This window comes from Lissotriton helveticus, chromosome 9 (genome assembly GCF_964261635.1).
Source record: "Lissotriton helveticus chromosome 9, aLisHel1.1, whole genome shotgun sequence".
NCBI classification, from domain to species: domain Eukaryota; kingdom Metazoa; phylum Chordata; class Amphibia; order Caudata; family Salamandridae; genus Lissotriton; species Lissotriton helveticus.
In genome coordinates this window covers 335024729-335045898 of record NC_136070.1, presented here as the reverse complement: position 1 = coordinate 335045898, position 21170 = coordinate 335024729, and the positions used below count along the sequence as shown (strand labels likewise).

The 21170-nt window shown below is 44.1% G+C and overlaps 1 protein-coding gene across 2 annotated transcripts in view; it reads right to left on the bottom strand.

Moving 5' to 3' along the window:
* The window catches only part of RPS6KA5 (ribosomal protein S6 kinase A5), a 628800-nt gene that overhangs the window by 150169 nt on the left and 457461 nt on the right, over positions 1–21170 (bottom strand). For both annotated transcript variants that reach the window (XM_078660052.1, XM_078660053.1), the window contains exon 11: positions 197–330. In XM_078660052.1, coding sequence (XP_078516178.1) covers positions 197–330 — 134 coding nt within the window. The remainder of the gene's footprint in view (positions 1–196; positions 331–21170) is intronic.

Below are 21170 nucleotides of genomic sequence, written 5' to 3'. Positions count from 1 at the left end.
ATTTCCAAGAAAAGTCAATGGGCTTTGATTATTTTAAAATAATTTCGAAAAACATTTTTAGGTCCGACATGGCAGTTGGGAATTAATTTAGACTCATGATTTTGTTTAACATACCTGGATGAAGAACCTCGACTGCAATTCAAGCCACAGTTTGTAAATGCTAGTTTACTTTCCGTTATTTCATAAAAATACATACCGTTTACTTATAATTTTTACAGCATATTCCTGGCTAGTTTTCTTGTGAAAGCACTTTCGACAGATTGAGAAACTTCCTTCTCCCAGCGGTTTGTCTTTCAGATCCAGCTCATAATGTTGATAGAACGGAGAGTCCTGTGAGAAAATGAAGTGCATGCATTTGTGTTGAATAGTTTCAGCGGACAACAAAAGTAAGATAAAATCAAACTAACCACTGCAAAGTCTTGGCATTAGTCAACATTTCCTACATATATAGATTCAAGGATACTGTTATTCCACATTGTAATCATATAATCAGTAACAAAAAGCCTTTTGAAATAAAACAAAGATTAGTAAGGCCAATAAGTCTAGTTGGGAAAAAAAAATCCTATGATGCAGCTGGCTGCATCATTTTGTAGAGCCACACACAAACACAGACAGACACAGACACACACACCAAAACTGCTGCACATGCCTACAAAATGTATCAAATGCTTTTTTAAAAAACATTTTATCGACTGAAGTTGGTAGGGGGAAACAACGCAGGCGAGGGAAGTACCACTGAGGGCGGGGAGGGGGGTTGGAATCATGGAAGGCGGGCTGGAAAACCAACAGGAAGGTAAGGAAGCAATATGGAGGGTATGGGAAAGTAAGCAAATAGAGTGCAACGTGGAGCTGTGGGGGGAAAAGCACGCATATGATAAAGAAATGCAGAGAGAGAAGTACACAAGGGCAAGCACATCACAAAGGGAGACAAGGAGAAGCACACAGGCAGAGAAAGCGCAGTATGAGTGTGGCAGAGGAAGGAATTAAGCGAGGAAGGCACCTGCAAAACACATGTACTAGCAGAGTGCTTAAACAAAAAGAATTAAGTAGGGTCTCAAAAATGGGCAAGGATGCAAGTAATGTGTCCATATTTCAGGAGAAGGTCAAACGCATAAAGAGGAACTAAAGCCCACATAAGCTAATAACTAAGAAGCAAGCAATTTAAAGTGAGGGAGGCTCTAAACCCACTGTAAGCTGAAAACACGTATTGGAACAGACAGCTCATACGCGGTAACACCTTATCTGGTAGAGGCGGGATCTAGCCTCAGATTCCTTATCTTAGAAAACTCCCTAAGCGCCAAACTGGATACCAAATTGTTTTCAGCAGTACCTCTGCGCATCGGTAGAGCGCATCGGTAGAGGGCATCGAGCGACTCCATAGCGACATCGTCTCTTGAATGTGACATCAAAGGAGTCTATACAAGTCCTCCCCTGATGCGTTGATGTCAGTTTCGTCTGCGACTATATTCGTACCAACAATGTGGAGCCATTTAAGGAAACAGTCTCTGGAAACAGTGTGCCAAAGGGAAAGAACTGTAGTAGTATGCAAAGAGGGGATCTTGGAGACAACAGGGCCCTCGGTTCACAGAGCGCGGAGGATGGGTGGGCCGATAAGGAATCTGCAGCTAGATCCTGCTCTACCAAATAAGGTGTTACTGAAGGTAAGTAACTTGTCCATCTGACAGAAACATCAAGCCGCAGATTTCCTATCTTAGAATAAGATACACAAGCAATACTATGCAAGAAGAGGGGCTGCGAAATGACCTCCCCAAAGAACCCAAAATAGGAGAAGCGGGTGTAAAAGATAGAAAGGGACAAGATTATCCGAAAATGGTATGTGAAGCAAGATGCTAACCGAAAGGATTGATCTCCATGAGGACTATGGGAAGCCAGTAGGGAGTAGTAGAAAGCTATAAGACAGTGAGAACACGGTATAGAACCAGTAAAAAAGGAAGCCCCAAAAGGGGATGCACCATAAGATCGAGGAATGCAAAGGGACTAAGGAAAATAGTCCAGGCTCAAAACCAAATGGAAGGCGCATACACAGTGTGCTCAGGCCCAGCAACACAAACAACGAATAAAGGGTACCCACCGATCGTCGAGGAAACTATCCTGAGAAACAGGTTTTGAAAAAATAGACCTCCAGTGAAGAGTAATGGAGGAAAAAGAAATAGAACAATAAATGCTGAACAGCATCACTAGGAAAACAACAAGAGCGATAAAAGAAACCTCTCCTAGATTGAGAACCATGTGGATATCAACGGCATCCTTTGAAATAATGTAAAGGAGTCAAATGTTTTAAAATCAGTAATAGTGGGTCGTATCCCATTATCATGGAGAAATGTGGTGGTAGTCCAGATTTTTAAAAAAGATAACAGGAATGACTCCACATGTTACAGGCCGAACTCTTTAATTGATGCTACGTGCAAGGTTATGGGGAGGGTAATACTTGCACATTCGGAGTCATGGACTAATGCCTCTGGATTCATATCTAATACTCAATACGGCTTCAGAAAAGGGTTGGGAACCAATGAACAGTGCCTCAACTTGTCCATGATTATGGGCAAGTACATGAAGGCCGGGGGGTGGGGGTGGTCGATCCACCTGGCCTTCATGGACTTGTACAGTGCCTTCGATACAGTGAACCGGGGGGAAGTTGTGGACACTGATGGAAAGCATGGGTTTCGAAGAACGCATCATTACCCTGTTGCGCAGGCTACACGCATCTACCACTGTAGCTATCCGTTTTGGTCCTGGGCGAGAGAAGAATAGGCCCATTGTTTCTACTGAGGGAGTAGGTCAGGGTTGCATTTTGGCCTCATTTTTATTCTTAATATACACAAATGGACTGGATCACTTTTTGTTAAAAAAGAAATTGGACTGCCCAAGCATAGAAGGCAAACAGGTCCCATTACTGTCTTACGCGGACGATACAGTCTTGATGACCTTAACGGCCAATAGCCTCCAAAAATGTCCGAATGCGTTAACTGAATATATGTTGGCATTGGACCTAAAGGTAAATTTTAGCAAATCATTTATTATGGTATGCAGCCCCAACTAAACAAAAACAAGGACATTTGCAGTAAGGGAAAAAGTTATTGAAAAAGTGTCAAATTTTACCTACTTGGGGAATGTTTTTAATAACAAATTAAACTGGGAACACCTAATTGTGGCTAGGATTCAACAAACTAGCAGAACTATAAAGGGGCTTTTCCGCTTTACTTGTATGCTTGGACATACGCTGGTAACTGAAATGATAACTTTATATAAACTAAAATGTCTATCGGTAGCCAGCTTTGGTGCAGGAGTATGGGGTTACCACAAATGTACCCAGATTCCGATTTTAGAGTATACATTTTAAAAAAGATTACTGATGATTCCCGCAGTTCTCCAACACTTTTTTGCCACTCTGAAGAAGGTTTGGATTTTTTGAAAGATAGGATAAATATTGCCCCATTGATTTTATGGGGTAAAATTTGGACATCGGAGGACCTATGATCATCAAAGAGTATCCTTAGAGACTGTATGAATCTTGATAATGCAATGTCACTCCCCTGGCTTCGTTGTGTTAAGGATACTTCTTACAAAATAGTCTTGGAAAATTATTACGATAATCCAATGTTATCTAATCAAACATGAAACAGGTTACAAAAAAAAAGCATTCCGAACTGAACTATGTATGTCTAATCAGGATAATGGAATACCAGATTGTGAATCTCAGAGCCAACCGCAATTTTACTTGTCTTTTACCATGCACGCTCACTCGCATTTCCTTATGACTAGACTTCATCTTTGCACATTGCACTTTCCTGTGGCTTTTCCTAATAGGCGGGTTGGTGTGAGATCCTAACCCCCTGTCCTTGCAATAATTTAGCCCATCAAAGTTCAATGCACTTCATGTTGTTCTGCACACTTTATAAAGACCCATGGGCATGTTTTATCAAGCCAGTTTAAAAGGAAATTCGTCCCTGCTCTTCCCAGGAGGGTTTAAATTATTTGCTGCCACTATCTACTGCTGTTATTTGCAGTGCTGTGCGTAACTTCATCAGAATTGCGTTTTAGGTCTCGGCTAGTGTAGACTGCGCACATGCGCAGTCTCGCTTGCGAGATCTTATGTTTTGGGGTATTTTTCACTAGCGAGGTTAAGCCCCGCCCCTATTTTCCATTGGCTGGCATCACCGTTTAGGGTAAACAGTGGCCAGCCATTGGAAAAGAGGTTATGGTGACGTACTCTTTTCTCTTTTAGAGCTGTCCCATTCGGATTTGCTTCCGCGACTTACTGCTGTCGTAAAAGGTTTCTTATCTTCTTTATGGGGCCAAACAGATGGCTCCATAACGAAGATGATAAACCTTTTACGCCAGCGGCAAGTCAGGCTGAGCCCGTCTCGGCCGGCCAGCTCTGAAAGAGAAAACTAATGCTCGCTGCTTCTGTGTATAGTGGTTTCAGCTGTTTCAGATATTTTCCAAACACTCTTGGACCCCCCCAGCAGCGTTCTCACTCACCCCACCCTTGTGCTCTGCCCCCTGGCACTTAAACTGAACAGATCAGGCACTCCCGGACCCCATCTCCTCCGGGGCTCTACCCACCCGCACTTTGTAAGCCGAGCACTTAAGCCCCCCCGTGCAGCACTTCTTGCGCTGCACCCCCAGCACTCGCACTTACCTCATCACTCCCGCCGGGCTCTGTGGCTCCCGCCTCTCCGGATCTGCACACCAGATGCAACTTTGGGATCCGCTAGTTCCCAGCAGCCCTGCCCCCGGCTCCGTGCACGGGTGTGTCGCGGCTCCGTGCACACAAATCACTGCGCACCGGCCACTTCCAACGCAAACGGCGCAGATGTTGCAAGGGGCTGTCTGCTTCCAGGGGGTCCGGTGCCCCCCAGCAGGGCGCTGATACTCCTGCCCCCTCCTGCTGGTGTCCCCACCCTGCCCCCTTCCTTCTAGGGTGTCTCACAGCCTCTGTTGGGGGGCCCCTGCCTCCACTTGGCTGCTCCCAAAAGTGCAGTGTTACCTAGTTTCCTCCCTTCTTTCTTTGTTCGATGTTTTTTATTTTTTACCCGATGCTTTCTCTCCGAGCTGGCCCAGCACATCACTGCCTCACTCCTGCCTGACTTTGCTCCCAGTGTGTTTGGGGGGGCTGTGTCTCCACCTGCTGGACGACAGGTGCACGACATGAGCAACCTGCATGACATGCCGGATTAGTGAAGAATACACAAATAGATCAGCAGACAACTTACTTGCAAACTAAATGTTAGAGAGATCACGAGACAGCCACAAAAAAGCAGAGCAGACTTCAAAACCTCCAGCCGAGATTTTCTGCCGAGATTTTAATACCTTACCATCCTAATTAACCGAGGTTGATTAAGGATTTAGGAGATAGCGCAACAACATTGGTCTCCGCTCTGACTTAGGAGCTCGTGAAGTCAGGTTCGAGTCTCAGCGTCGTTTGAACACCGTGTGATTTTGGGCAAATCCCTTTGTCTCCAGTGCCTACCAAAAATGAATGTAATGTACGTGGTGGCACTCATTTAAAGCGCTCCCATACCTTCGGATCGAGTTAGCACTATATAAAAACTCCAAATGAAGAGAGGGATTCCAATATTGCACAAAATGCTAAAGAAAAATGGAAATGAAAGTAAACATAATCGCGTGCTGTTGCCCAATAAAATCATGACACGCGCTCATGTTTACGGCTGCCATGTGATTCAAAGTCACAGGGACTGCGTTTTGCCAGTCCTCGTATTTCTTTACTTTTTTTTTTTTTTAAAACAAAAATTTGTCTTCCGGTTATACTTCAACTGACATGAATCAAAACCATAACTCCAAGAATGCACTGGTTTGTGAACTTAAATGCTCAGGACCGGAGCCCAGATTTTCTGACGCATGCGTCATCTGGTAACTCTGACACTTTTTGAGGCAGATGTCAGAGACTGTTTGATGTCAGGGTAGAATATTTCATTTCAGAGTACCTTCTGGGAGTTTTGCTGTATGGGTCTCAAGTGCAGCAAATGCACACTGTGATCCCAGTGACAGATACGAGTACAACCTACTAACTCATAAAGGCTGAAGCGTAACAACCAGAACTGTCGGCTCTGGTACTGGGGAGCTGGGTTCGAACCTCAGCTCAAAATCGTGGGGTTTGGAGCAATTCACTTAATTTTCCTGTGCCTGCAAAAATAAACTGTCCTTGTGTAATGTAACTTGTGCACAGATAAAGCATTCACTGTAATTTTAAGCACATATACAATTGAAACAATAACCCGCTCCACTGTAGTCAGGTGTCGCAGCACACCCTATGGGCATTCGGCCTATGGGGTGGGAACCCGATGATGAAGCATGTCACCAACTAGGTTGGTGAGTGAGGGGTCTTTACAAAGGACATACACTGTCCGGCAACGGGTTGGGGCACATTGTGCTAACCTAGGCCTTCAGAAATAAGTAGAGAATTTTCTGCTTTCTTTCCCTATAGGGGGTACTCCTCCTTTGTTGTTAACATTAACCCCGGGGACCAGGAGTTCCCACCTCACATAGCCTGTGTAACTTCCCTAACTCTCCCCTTTGGTATAAACATGTATCTGGGTGTGTCTGTATCAGTGGAGGTTTTTGTGTTCTCTCTCTCTCTCATTGGATGTGCACATGAAGCAGTGTGTGGTGTGTGGCTCTGTCTGATGTTGTGAGTATATCCGTGTTCTGTATCAGTGATGTATGTCTTCGTCAGTGGCACTTTTAGCCTCTATATCTCTCTACGCACATACATATGCACACACACACACACACACACACACATATATATATATATATATATATATATATATGTGGAAACCAAATCCTGAGACAAAGAAAGCAAACTCCTTCAACAGGAACGGACCACCAACAAGGTTGTAGAATTTCAGTGCGTTTTATTTAAGCCTCTCACAACATGACGCGTTTCAGCCGGGTTGCCCCGGCCTTGATCACATGACGTGTCAGGAAAAACTCCACCCTTAAATACTATGAATCAGTGTGAAAACCCTCCCATTTTTCACATGAAAAGGGTAAACAGACTAGTTAACACTAGTAAAATGCATAGTGCAATCGTGCATAATCAATTCTATCCTAAATGTTCAACAATACATATTATACATTGTTCAACATAATTTAAATACTTCTACTTCATTATATTAAAAGCAGAATATTCAAAAGATATATTACATCTTGAAAATAAAGGAAAGAAATCCGGGGCAAGTGCCCAAGTCCTAATCACTGAATAGGACTAACAATATTGCACGATTTTAACCACAATTGATCATAGTAAAAACCCATTAGTGTAAATAAAAAGATGTGGTTGATTACAACCTTTCATAAATGATAAGTTAAAATATATGAAAGTGCGGATGCAATTAATAACAGTCAAATACATGGCAAAGAGACGAATATAGCATCAAACATACTAATACTGTTATAATTTGAAACTTGAAAGTATAAAAGAATCAATTCACAATCAATAAATAGATAAATAAATATATGTGTGTATAAAATCCGAATATAGAATAAAATCTTTAAGGCAATTAAGTGGAATCATGATAAGGTGCTAATCAATATCAACAAATCCATATTAGATTGATAAACCTCTCTTAGAAAACCCCCTAGTCAAACTAGAAAATACTAGAAGACCTAATAGGTAATATACAATTAAAGGTATATATAAAAAAATCCATTACTTTCAAAAATTGATAAATTTACCTTTTTAAAAACTAAATTCATATATATACACACATATATAACATCTATATCAAAGGAGCTTCACATATAGTAGACATATTGTAGGTAATGATTCAGTACAGATAAAATACCCGATATTGAGCCCAATACCAGGTATATATCTAAAATAATCCCATAATCAAAAACCATAAAAGCCACTATATTCATAGAAAATTGACCATATCTTCTCCCGTGTTCAAACCATTAGGTATCTTGGTATTTCATCTCACTATGTATTTGCTCTCTAATTGGCGGAGCTTTTTCTCTCTGTCACCACCACGTATTGTTTTTGGAATAGAGTCAATTACATAGTGTTTTAGGTCATCCAATTTATTGCGATGTACAAGCTTAAAATGGCGAGCAACTGGATAAGATGGATCCGAGTTCACAATTGCTCGCAAATGTTGGAGAATCCTATTGAACACAGGGAGTTTGGTACTACCGATATATGACAATTGACATGTACATTCAAGAACATATACCGCGTAGTCAGTTTTACAGGTAAAGTAACCATTGATCTTATTAGGTATTCCAGAAAAGGGGTCAACAAAGGATTGTCTATTAATACCGAACTTGCAAGCACGACAAGAGAAGCATTTTACAAAACCTCTCTTGTCGGTCAACCAGTTCTTTTTGTCCGTCACTTCAGGACTGGTTTTAACTAGAGCATCACGCATGGATGGTGCTCTTCTGAAAGTGACAGTAGGCTGATTGAGTAGTTCTGGCGATAAGACAATATCAGTATGGAGAATAGACCAATGCCTATTCACAATTCTCCTGATGTCCTGTTCTTGACTACTATAGGTAGTAATTAACCTTACTGGAGTGGCAGCGGTTATTACTGCTTGAGTCTCATCAGTTACCTCATTAACCTCTATTACAGTGGATCTATTTAATTTGTGCAGGGCCCACTGTAGATCCTTGGCACTGTAACCCCTGTTTAAAAATCTTTCCTTGGCTTCATATAGGCAAATGTCTAAATCCTCCTTTCTGTTACAGATCCTTTTAATACGTAAAAACTCACCATAGGGAATACTTTTTAGGAGGTGCCTAGGGTGAGCACTACTGGCATGTAGAATGGAATTACCAGCTGTTGCTTTGCGATGTAATTTAGTGCAAATCTTACTCTGATCAATGAATACCTCTACATCTAAAAATTCTACCTTAGAGTCACTGACTTGTGCCGTAAATTCCAAATTGAGGGAATTGATATTAATCTTCCTGACAATATCCATAGCTGATTGTTTAGTACCTTTCCATATGACGAACACGTCATCAATAAAACGCCACCATCTGATGACATGTTCAGAAAAATCATCTTCATGGGCCTGCATGAGGAGGTGCTTCTCCCACCAGCCAACGTGCAAGCACGCATAGCTAGGAGAGAAGCACGCCCCCATAGCAACGCCCCTTAATTGGTGAAACAACTCCTTATTGAAACTAAAGAAATTGTTAGTCAAACATATGTCTGTCATCTGAAGTAACATTTTGTTATGCTCATTATAACAAATACTTCTATTAGACAGAAAGAATTTAATAGCATTCAGGCCGTCTTGATGGTTGATACTTGTGTATAAGGAACAGATGTCCATCACTAACAAGTGATAACCATCCTCCCAAATGACATCTTTAAGTTTATCCAAAAAGTGTCCTGTATCACGAATAAAAGAGGGCAAAGCGGCTACATAGTCGTGAAGAAAAAAGTCAACGTACTTAGACATTGCTTCAAGTAAACTACCTTGGGCCGATATAAGCACTGGGGTAATCTGTTTATGAATTTTAGGGAGTAGGTACAAGGTTGGAGTAATATATGCATATATCCAAAATGCCGCGTCTCCACCCAGCGCGCAGAACTTCGCAAAGGAAGGATAGCATGGACACGGACCAAGTAAGTGCTGATAATTTATTAGTGCAAATTCAGCCGCATGACGTTTCGGCTCCGAGGAGCCTTGCTCACATGACAACGTTCTCAATGAAAAATGCATATGCATTTATATATATGTATGTGTATATATATATATATATAAAAACCAAGTCTTCAACACTGCAACAAGCTCCTGCAAATAGAAGACACGGACCCCAGGCTGCAGTAAGGTAGATTTTATTCTCCTCTCAGGCGACGCGTTTCGAGCAACACGTGCTCTTGATCACACACCATACACCTGGTCAGCACACATTTAAATACATTTTTTTCTTTGCAGTGCTCCACCTCCAAAGTGAGTCACATGGTGCATGAACATAAATAAAATACTTCACCGCACCCACCATCCTTCAACTTAAAGACAGGGGAAAGGAAAAGAAAAAATATATAGCTGCATGAATGCAATAAATAACAATGTTCTCATAAATCACTCCTTGTCCAATCCATCATACAAGGGTTATAATCTCACCTCCTATAGACCAAAATCCAAAAAACTACCCTAATTCACAACCATTATCCACGTACTTAGAAAAAAAAATATATATATATATATATATACAATTCTTATATACAAATACTTACATATATTATATTCCTATACAACTATATACATTATCTACAAATATATACAACTAGATATTTTTGCATATATACATCTGCATATCTATATAAATACAAATATGAATGCATGCATACATATAAATATATGCATACATATGCGTGTTATGTACATGAAAGTTGGAAAAATACTAATAAAAGCACAGCTGAAAAGCCACCTAATTACAAACAGAATTGCTTCAACATAAACGAGGGTGAGACCTATTCAATTTTCAATGCTTGTTTCATCAGGAAACGCTATGAATCCTAAAATGAATGTACATTTTTTTATAGAGATTTTAGGGGTTTTAAATATTTTAATATTTTGTATAAATGTGTTGCAGAATGGTAGGAGCTTCTTTTCCCTTTACACAACATTTTCCTAAGCATTTTTTATCCTATTACTTAATGTATGTATGTAAACTTTTATGATTCGATTGTGCAATGATGCCCATGTTGCTGCCTGACAGATGTCTTGGACTGGGACACCCCGAGCCAAAGGCCGTAGTCACAGCCTTTCCCTGGTGGAGTGGGCTCTTAATCTTTCAGGGGGCTGCTTCTTCGCCAAGGAGTAACATATTTTACAGCAGAGAACAACCCAGCGAGAGATGGTTCTTTTCTGCACTGCGTTTCCCTTCTTTGCTCCCACATACCCCACAAAGAGTTTGTCATCCACCCAGAACTCTTTTGTGCGGTGAAGGTAGAACAACAACACTCTTTTTGGGTCCAGACGGTGGAGACGCTCCTCTTCCTCAGAGGGATGTGGGGGAGTAAAGAAGGTCGGCAAAGTAATGGATTGGCCCAGATGAAATGGGGTCACAACCTTTGGTAAAAATGATGCCCTGGTGCGAAGCACTACTTCGTCCGGAAAGGACATAAGATAAGGAGGTGAGCTGGATAACACCTGCAATTCACTCACCCTCTGGGCCGATATAATCGCCCCCAAGAAGGCTGTTTTGATGGTCAACAACCGGAGTGGACAATTGTGCAAAGGCTCAAAAGGAGCGCACATCAGGTACGTGAGGACAAAATTAAGGCCCCATTGTGGCATAATAAAGGGCGTGGGTGGAAACAAGTGTGCCAGCCCTTTAAGAAATCTGATTACAAAAGGAGATTTAAAGAAAGAAGGCTGGTCTGGCAGCCGCAAAAAAGCAAACAGAGCAGAGAGGTAACCCTTAAGAGTCCCCAAAGCAGAGCCCTGCTGACGAAGGGTTAGAATGAATAAAAGAGAAGCAGAAAGAGGGTCAATGGACCTTTCCAAACAGAATAATACACATTTCTGCCAACAGCAGGCGTATACCGACTTACTGGAGGAATGCTTGGCCGCCAGAATAACATTACAACTACGGGATTAAGGTCAAAAGCCATCAACTGCTGCCGCTCAATATCCATGCATGGAGGCGCAGAGTTGACAGATTCAGGTGGAGAGCCCTCCCCTGCGACAGAAGATCCTTCCAAAGGGGCAGCCTGACTGGAGGATCGATGCTCATTCTCAGACGCTCTGGATACCAGATTCTTCTTTCCCAGTCCAGAGCCTCAAGAATGACTTGGGCCCGGTCGTTCCTGATCTTCTTCAGAACCCTGCGCAGGAGTGGTCTAGGCAGAAAGGCGTACAACAGGCCTGAGCTCCACTCGCGACTAAACGCGTTGCAGAGGGATAGCCGCCTTGGAAACTCCAGCGCGTAGTACTGCTGACATTGTGCATTCTCTTCGGAGGCACACAAATCTAACCAAGGTTCTCCCCACAGCTGAAAGAGACCTTGCGCCACCTCCGACTGGAGACACCATTCGTGATCCGGCAGGCATCGATGGCTGAGATAGTCTGCCCTGGAGTTCAGGGAACCTACCAGGTGTTTTACCACCAGGGTTATGCCCTGCTGTTCCAGCCATGTCCAGAGATGCAGAGCCTCTTGACTAAGGGTCCACAACCCCACCACGCCTTGCTTGGTTCAGTACCACATGGCAGTGGTATAGTCCGTGAACACCTGTACCAACTTCTCCTTCACAGAGGGAAGAAATGCTTTCAATGCCAAGCGAATCACTCACAGCTCCAACAATTTTATGTGGAGCCCCATCTCTGGTCTGCCGTTGACCCAATCTTGGTTTGTTAACCACCACTGCAGATCCTTTGCAGTTCCTTCCAAGATCTGAACCACGTTGGTGAGATTTCTCTGATGCTGTGCCCATTGGAACTTCAAGGTTGGCCTAACGGCTAAGGCGCTCGACCTCGGACCTGGGGATCTGGGTTCGAGTCTCGGTAACGATGCCAAAAACCCCCTGTGATTCTGGGCAAATCACTTAATCTCCCCGTGCCTAAAAAAATGAAAGTGTGTCCTCATGTAACGTAACTTGTGCTATGTAAAGCGCTCTGATAACTGATTCGGTTCGGTTCTAGTTCGCGCTATATAAAACTGCAAAAAAAAAAAAAAGTCCCACTGCACAGCCCGCATACGCCATCTCGCATGTCTTACCAACAGGATGCAGGAGGCCATGAGGCCCATCAACCTCAGAGTCAGTCTCACTGAAATCCAGGATAGAAGCTGAAATATCGGAATCGTAGTCTGAATATCCTGGACTCGCTGCTCAGGAGGATAAGCCCGAAACTGCACTGTGTCCAGAACAGCTCAGATGAAAGGGAGCGTCTGAGGAGTCAGGTGTGACTTCAGCACATTTATGGAGAACCCCGGCGAATGCAGGAGGTTTGCCATAGTCTGAAGGTGGGAGACGACTGTTTGGGGCGAGGCTGCCTTCAACAGCCAGTCATCGAGGTAGGGGAAGACTGACACCCCTAACCTGCGCAGTTGAGCTGCAACCCCCACCATCACCTTGGTGAACACCTGAGGGGCACCGGTAAGGCCGAAAGGGAGCACTGTAAACTGAAAGTGCTCGCGGCCCACCTTGAACCGCAGGTAACGCCTGTGGCCTGGCAGGATGGGAATATGAAAATATGCGTCCTGCAGGTCCAACGCTACCAGTCCTCTTGGTCTAGAGCAGACAAGACCTGAGTCAAAGTGAGCATCGTGAATTTCTCCTTTTTGAGGAAGAGATTGACGGTCCGAAGATCCAAAATGGGCCGAAGCCCCTTGTTCTTCTTCGGAATCAGAATGTAGCGGGAATAACAGCCACAGCCTACTTCTGAAACTGGGACCCTTTCTATAGCTTTTTTGGCCAAAAGAGCTGTAACTTCCTCTTGGAGCAGCTTTAAATGATCCTCCACCAGACTTTCCTGACTCGGCAGAATAGTAGGAGGAAAAGAAAGGAAAGTAAGAGATTAGCCTTCCTGGACGATCTGCATGACCCCCTTGTCTGAGGTTATAGACCTCCAGCAGGGAAGATGATGATGAATTCTCCCACCCACTGGAGTAGAGTGGTCCTGCGAAATCTGCCTAGGAGTGCTTGGAGGCTGCGGCTGCTGGAGACAGTGTGGTAGACAACTTCTGGCCTCAATTACTAGGACGGAATATACTGCGTCTACACATGGCTTGTGTAGTCTGAGCGTACCGGTGGCTAGGATAGGGCTGACGCTGCTGGAAACCCCTTCCATTGCCTCGAAAGGAAGACTGGCTACGAGGAGTGGAGGAGAGGCCCAAGGATCTGGCCGTAGCTTGAGAGTCCTTGAACCTGACCAGGGCGAGTCTGTCTTTTCCCCAAAAAGGCGGGTTCCATCAAAGGGCCTGTATGTCAAATTGGCCTGGACATCTCCTGAGAAGCCTGTTGTACAAAGCCAGGCGTGGTGCCTCAAGGCCACCGTCGTTGAAATCGACCTGCCCAGCAAATCGGTTGTATCTAATCCACACCACATGGCGAATTTTTCTGCATCTCTCCCATCCTTGACAGCTAGGAAGAGCACAGCCCGGGCCTCCTCCGGGACTTGTGGCAGCACCTGCGCACCCATCTCCCAAAGAGAGTGGGAGAAACGGCCCAATAAGCAAGTGGTATTAATTGACCACAATGCCAGACTGGAGGAAGAAAACATCTTCTTCCCAAAGGAGTCCAGAATCTTGATTCCTAAGGGAATGCACCCTGGGAAGCAGAGGCCTGCACAACCAAACTTTTTGGGGTAGAGTGTTGAGTGTTGGCTGAGGAACTTTGGGTCCTGGGTGATGGTGGCGTGCAATTGTTCTATTCACAGGAGCCCCTGTGCTAGGCTTGGACCATGTTCCTAGAAGGACGTCTGTAAGTGCCTCTTTTGAGGGCAATATGGGTTCAGAGGTGGAAGCCGCAGGTTGAATCACTTCAGTCAGGAGAGGAGTCCTGACCTGCACTGAGGTCAGCTCCAGTCCAAGAACCTCGGCTGCCCTCTTAACCACCATAGCATAGGACGCCCCCTCTTCCATAGCCACTGTAGGCGGAGAGAGCATGCCAGTGTCTGGAGAAGTAACCAGACCACTGGCTTCCCCAAGTTCCCCATACCAGTCAATTGTCCCCTCAAAGACATCCTGGTTCTCTAGAGGGTCTCCAGACTCCTCCCATTCCTCTCCTGAGCCCAGCTGTCCACAAAGTGCTCATGCCACAACATAGAACCCTTGGGTTCTGTCGACTTCGGAATTGGTGTCGCTCAACGCCGTTCCAGCTCCGTGTAGTCGGGGATGAGGATGGGGTTTGCGTCGCCAACGGGCATTGGCGATGTCACAGGCACCAACTTCGGATTCGACGCCAGCAGAGGTCGCGTTGGCACGACGGGCGTCGACCCGGATCTGGGATCGGTTCCCTGAGGCCCCACCGGCACCGTGGCTGGAGCCGACGGCGTCAAACCCGATGGGGCCCATCCAACCCTGCGGGGCCCGAGGGCTCACCAACAATGTCGTTCTGCTCAAATACTCGGCGCATGGACTCGCTCCGGCTCCCGGAAAAGTGGGGAGGTGCATAGTGGACTCTGGCTCCGCAGACCATGCCTAGAGCGTCGGTGCTGCTTACCTTTCTCGATGACGGGACGCCAACTGAGGTGAAGAGGAAGTCTGCTTGGACTTCTTGTACTTCTTCCTCGAGTGTTCAGATGACCTCGAATGGGAGGAAGAGGACTTAAGGCTTTGTCACCTCCTCTTCCTCGAACGGTACCGTGACCTCCTCGGAGTCTCGCTTGACGGTGTCGATTGCCGGGCCGCGAGCAACTTCATTATTTACACCCTCAAGGTCTTAGGGGCCATCCCCCGACCGCCTGAACACGACTTTGAATCATGGTCGCGTTCAAGATACCTCAGACATACGCGTGGGGATCGGTGAACGACCGATCGTGCGGGAACAAGTCCTGCAAGGTTTAAAACCTGTCTTTCTACCAGACATTTCTCACACAAGTCATCGTATCCCAAAACGTTTGACAAAAGTCGAGAAAAAGACTCAAAAAGCGGCACAGGGGTAGCTCATCCTGGATCCGCGCGGAAAAAAAAGAACTGACGTTCGCGCCCCTGGATGGCGCCTATATAGGCACCACGACATCATAACCGACGCGACCGACGACGTCACGCGGAGCCGAATTGAGCCACCCGACGTCACGTGCAAGGGGTATTGCTCAGCAAAAGTTTACGGATCCAGCCTGACGCCTGGGAAATTCAAAGGTAAGGAATCTGCAGCTAAAAGACTATCAGATATTTTTTTACTAATCTCCTTAAACAAAGAATATATTTAAACTTGGGTTCAAGTGCATTCAGAGTTCAATAAACAAGAGCAATACCACATATTCATGTGTAAAATCCGACAAAGCTCAGGCACGGAAAAGGTGAGGTTACAAGCTAATCTAAATTTTAGCACTCTTAACAAGTGATTATAGGAAAGATGATGTTCCGCAGTGCAATCGTTTTTCCCCCCAAAAAAACCCCTATCCACTATATCAAGTCAAGTCAATAAAACAACAGCATCATTTCGGATTTATTCCTATTGACTTTCAAACAATAGCCGAGAGGGAAAAACAGGGAGTTACAGAAAACAATGATGGACAGAGGAATGCCCTTCGTAAAACTCGCCCTATCCCAGTGCCATAAGAATATTTCAGCAATCCACTCTTAGATGAAACGGTGGTATTTTTGGAATATCTTTGATACAGCGTCTGTGAAGCTTATTAATCTGTAGTCACTTTGGGAATTTCCATCTTTTTTGGTTTCGTCTGCACATCGCATGAGCTGTGCTTGGGAAATCTTTTGTATTTTAAAGAGAGAAAAAACCTTAAAAGGGGCTTACAGCCTGGCCATTACTTAGTATTTGTAGGCTTCGCTGGTCAATCTCGTTTTCTTGCTTCTCACTGGTCAACAGCAGCTTCTCATGTCATCAGGTTGCACTTCCTCTCTCTTTCACTTGCTTTGGCTGCTCCCTGGAGCTTGGGTTAAGTACTCTTTTGGGTTAGCAGTCAGTGTCTGGTGGTCAATGTCCTTCCACCGACTGTGCGTTTCTGAGGTACTTTTTCAAAAATGTTATCCCTACACTTCATCCGAGTGTATGTGTTCCCTCTTTCCACTGTCCATAATTTATGCCCTCTATCACCTTCCCCCTCCCGTTGTTGTTTCCCACACTCCCCTGTGTTTGTTTACCACCCCGCTTCCACTCTTTGTTCTATTTTTTTAAAAGAATGCGATTTTACATAGCGAAAACTCGACACGCAGGTATTAGAGCGTGTTACACGAGCTCCAGATGCATTACACACGGACACATTCACAGGCATGGGGAGATGATGTGGTTTGCCCATAATCACAGGATGCTGAACCTACCGCAGAGACTCGAATCAGATTCCTCAGCTTCAATGTTGACCCCTCTGGCCCTTATGCCACATCCTCCCCTCTCAAGATTAGTATATAAGATGGCTGTCACTTCTTCAGAACGCACAATTAAAATGCATTCCCCAGAGGAGGCAGTTTATTCGCCCCTTATTACTTTCTGCAGGGATCCTAAATTACAAACTGGCAATGGAGTTTTTACTCTCCCTAGGAACTGGTGAGATCATATATTGTATTTTAAATTATCTTCTTACAGTTTTTAAAATCCTCGGCAGATGATTTTTAAAATCTGTCATTTTTGTGTTTGTGGACTTGCTGTTTTAAAAAAAATGAAAATATGTGTGTATAATCTGTTATGGCTCTTTTATAGTAAACAAAAAGTATTCTTGACTTGCATTCCCATAATGCGTTCGAAAGCAGCGCCGGCCATCTTGTTTTGTATGACGCTTGGATTTTTCAAAATCCCTAGGACTTAGGTGACCTAACATTAATGGTAGCAACATGGTACTGACCTTAAATGCTGCCATGTTTTTATGTATAGTCTCTGGGGCTAACCCCTTATGCTCCTTTAGGCCCTGAATACATTAACGTTTTCTAGTAAATGCCCATAACCGTTTCACAAAGCTCCATGGGATTGCTTTGTTACAGCAATCTACTTCTTAACACGCAGAGATCAGAAGTAGGCTCCCTAAAACACCATCTGTGGGAGCAAACCAAACTTCTTGTGCTTCAGGTAGAATCTGAAAAACTGGCTTTTCCAGCTTGCCTAAAACTAAATTCGATTCTCTTACAAAGAATATCAGAATGGGTTTTCCACTTCATTAACTGGACTCTAAAACCCATCTACTTCTTTTGTACCATTCCTGATACAAAATTAGCATGGCTACACAGAGCCTCGGAAAACTCCTCAATAAATAAATAAACTCATAAATGAAAATAGGTTCGGAACTTCCTGCGTCATCTAAGTGATTGGATCCAATAGGTTTAGCCACTGCAAAATCAACTGGTTTTGTGAATGTTTTTTTTAGACATGTTGCAAGGCGACGCTGTCCGCTGTACAAACTGGCTTAGAGGTTTTTTCAAAAGAGCTGTGCCAAGGACAGTGTTGACCCAGTCACAGTCCTTTTTTGCTTAACTTCAAAACAGATTGCACAGCAGATAACAAGTCGAAAAAACATTAACAAAACCAATATATTTCAGAGGCAAAATCTACAGGCTTTGCCAATGCTTGTCTGAAAATGGGTTTTACTACAACTTTCCTTGATGATGATTTCCCCTGATTCTACAATCCACTCAGAGGTGTCAGTAAACCAACCCACCAACCAATAATATTTTTGATTATGGATGCTGGCAGTTAAATTGGTCCTCCAACTCCAAAATCAACTTCATAGTCACTGTGTTGCTAGATATATATATATATATATATAATAATACTCTAATTTTTGGCAACTCAAACAGATGGATCAGATGGGGCTTCCAGTGTTTTTCTTTTATTGTATAAAATAATTAAGTAGTGTTAGATCCAAAATTACTTTTAATCACCTTCAAGTATAAAAAGGTATGCCTGTAATAAAACATATTTTGTCTTTTTTTATCTTCATATCTCTTATAAGTCATTTTAATTCACTAGCAATAATATCAGACTGTATGCACCTATTAAGATTCAGCAAATCATTTTGAATTCTGCATTTTAATTTTGACAGAACAACAAAACCATTCATCTACTGCTACCCCAATTTTTCAGATTTAATGTTAGGGAAAAAGGCTATTGGATGAAACGTGTTGGCTGGAAGTTTTTTGTTTGTTTTTAAGTCTTGACTACGCATCGCGCATGCGCTGCATAGGAGGACCTTTAGCAGTCACTCTGCTCTCTTTGGAACCACATACTCGTGCTTGTGGCAACATCCACCTTGCACGAGCGAGCAGGGGCGTGCCACAAGCACGAGTATGTGCTTTCTAAAAAGAGCAGACTACGCGAGCACACACGCACGCACCACTCCCGGCTCGTCTCATTTGCTTCCAAAGTTTCTGCGTACTTTTCATTCTGCTTAGAATTCCAAAGTATTTCACAAACATATTTGCCATTGGCATCCGGCAATGACTTCATTCAGCTAAAAAGAATGCGCCGTAGGGATTCGTCAGCACACAATCTATGTAGCACAGTAAATTCCTCCGGTATATTAGGGTCTATGTTTAAGCGCATCCACAGCACACGACCCAGCCACCTAATCGGACCTTCTCTCAGAAAGCGGGCTCCCGGAGACTCACAAGTGAGCCGAAGTCCGGGCCTGAGGTAGCTGGAAAACCTTGGCGACCCGTATGAACGGGGCCGGTGAGCGGACTCTTCTCCGAGGCGGCCTCAATTTAACTGAGCAGCGCTGCTGCTGACTCCGCCCGGAGCAACATCAATGGTGTGTGCCGAGAGCCACTCAGCATATCCCTCGTCACAACGCGTCATGAAATACGGCAGTTAGAGCCACAACTCAGGCGTCCCACAGCTCTGCGTGCTTTCTCTAGGGGCTTCCGTGTGTCTCAGCTGCAGAAATTCCCTTGTCTGCTGAGGCCTAAGGCCGTCTGGCCACCTCCTGCTACTACAAACCACCAGGGCCCGTGTCAAGTTCGGATGGCGTCTGCTTTCTCCCTGTGATATTCATTCCCTCTTTTGAAGTTGCTGGTAGCCCTCCCCCCAACCTTCTTCCATTCCAATTTATTTTGTTTGCTTGATTGGTAGGAGCCGGGATACAAGGGTTGCTGCATTTATTGCAAATTAATAAAATTAAGGGGATCGGAGATGTAAATGTGGTTCCCTGGAAATGTAATTAGATGTGATCATAAACAAGTGTTGAGCAAATTCCCTCTATTTCTCACGCGCTCGTTTGCTCTCTCTGATCTTTGTCGCCGTCAGGATAGCCTCGCTCTCCTTTGCGATCCATCCTCCTTGCTTTGACCCCTCGCTTTCCCTCTCGCTCCCTTTTTCTTTCTCTCGCTGTCCTTCTTAATCATTGGCTTTCCTTTCTCTGGTTTTGTTTGTCCCTCCCATGAAGTACAGCAATTTTACAATGTTTTGGAATGGATGTGTGACACTGCTTGAAGGGAAACTTTATTTATTTTTCTTTCAGCATTCTGCGGGAGTAAATATGTTTTCCTCTCGATCTTGTGTGCTTGTCCTTTTAAATGTCTAAATCCTCAATTGCTCTCTTACCTCCATTTTGTTGCTTTTTGCGGCTCCCCTACGCTTCGCCCAAATTCATGTCTGAGTCTCACACCCTTCACTGGTCCTACATTGCTACAGACACCCCCCCCCCCACTCACCCTCTCCACACACTCACACACATACATACATACACACAAACACACACACTAGTGTACACGTGTGATTTATTTGTTTTACCATGGATGTGTGCACTAGCAGTAGTGGTTGCGAACCTGAAAAGACCCGCCACACACATCTACCCTAACCTACACAAATGGCTAATCAAAACAGCCACAGTTAAACAATGCCAAAATGACCTGGTAATGCTGGTTTTACTTTAGTACACAAAGGAGTTTTCAGTGAATTGGGGAAAATAATCTCACATTCCACCTTTCTGGGGTAGACCTGAACACAGCTACGGCAGTGGCACACCTCACTTCAGAGTGTATAAGCAATGCTAAACCAGATTTGCTTCTACCAGACCTCTCAAGCCCTGACAGGGAGGGTAATGAAACTATGGGGGGGTGTTAGTATACTTTATTTACCTCCTTCCAAACACAAGGAAACACATGAGGCTGATTCAGGAATGGTTAAATAACCAATGGTCACACGCCACGAGAAATTGGAAGGATATAGGGGTTGGAAATTCCTAGGTCATCTGGGAAATCTGGTGATTGAATTCAGACAAATAAACTCTCACAACAAAATACATAAATTAAATAAATAAACCAACAATGAGGGCGACTAAAAATATGTGCACTGGCTGCAGATTTGAATTAGTAGGGCAAGAACAGCCACAATCCAATGTAATGGAGTGGAGCGCTTCAACAGACAATATTCCATTTTGCTGTTGCACCACCAATTTTTACACTAATGTACACCAGTGTACTGTAACATAAGCAGAAGCCAGAAGGACAATGTCAGGGTCTCCATTTACGAAGTGGACCAGAGGAACCAACACATTTTTATTGTTTTTATGTATTACAATTTTTCGTTATGCTAGACAGCAGCCACA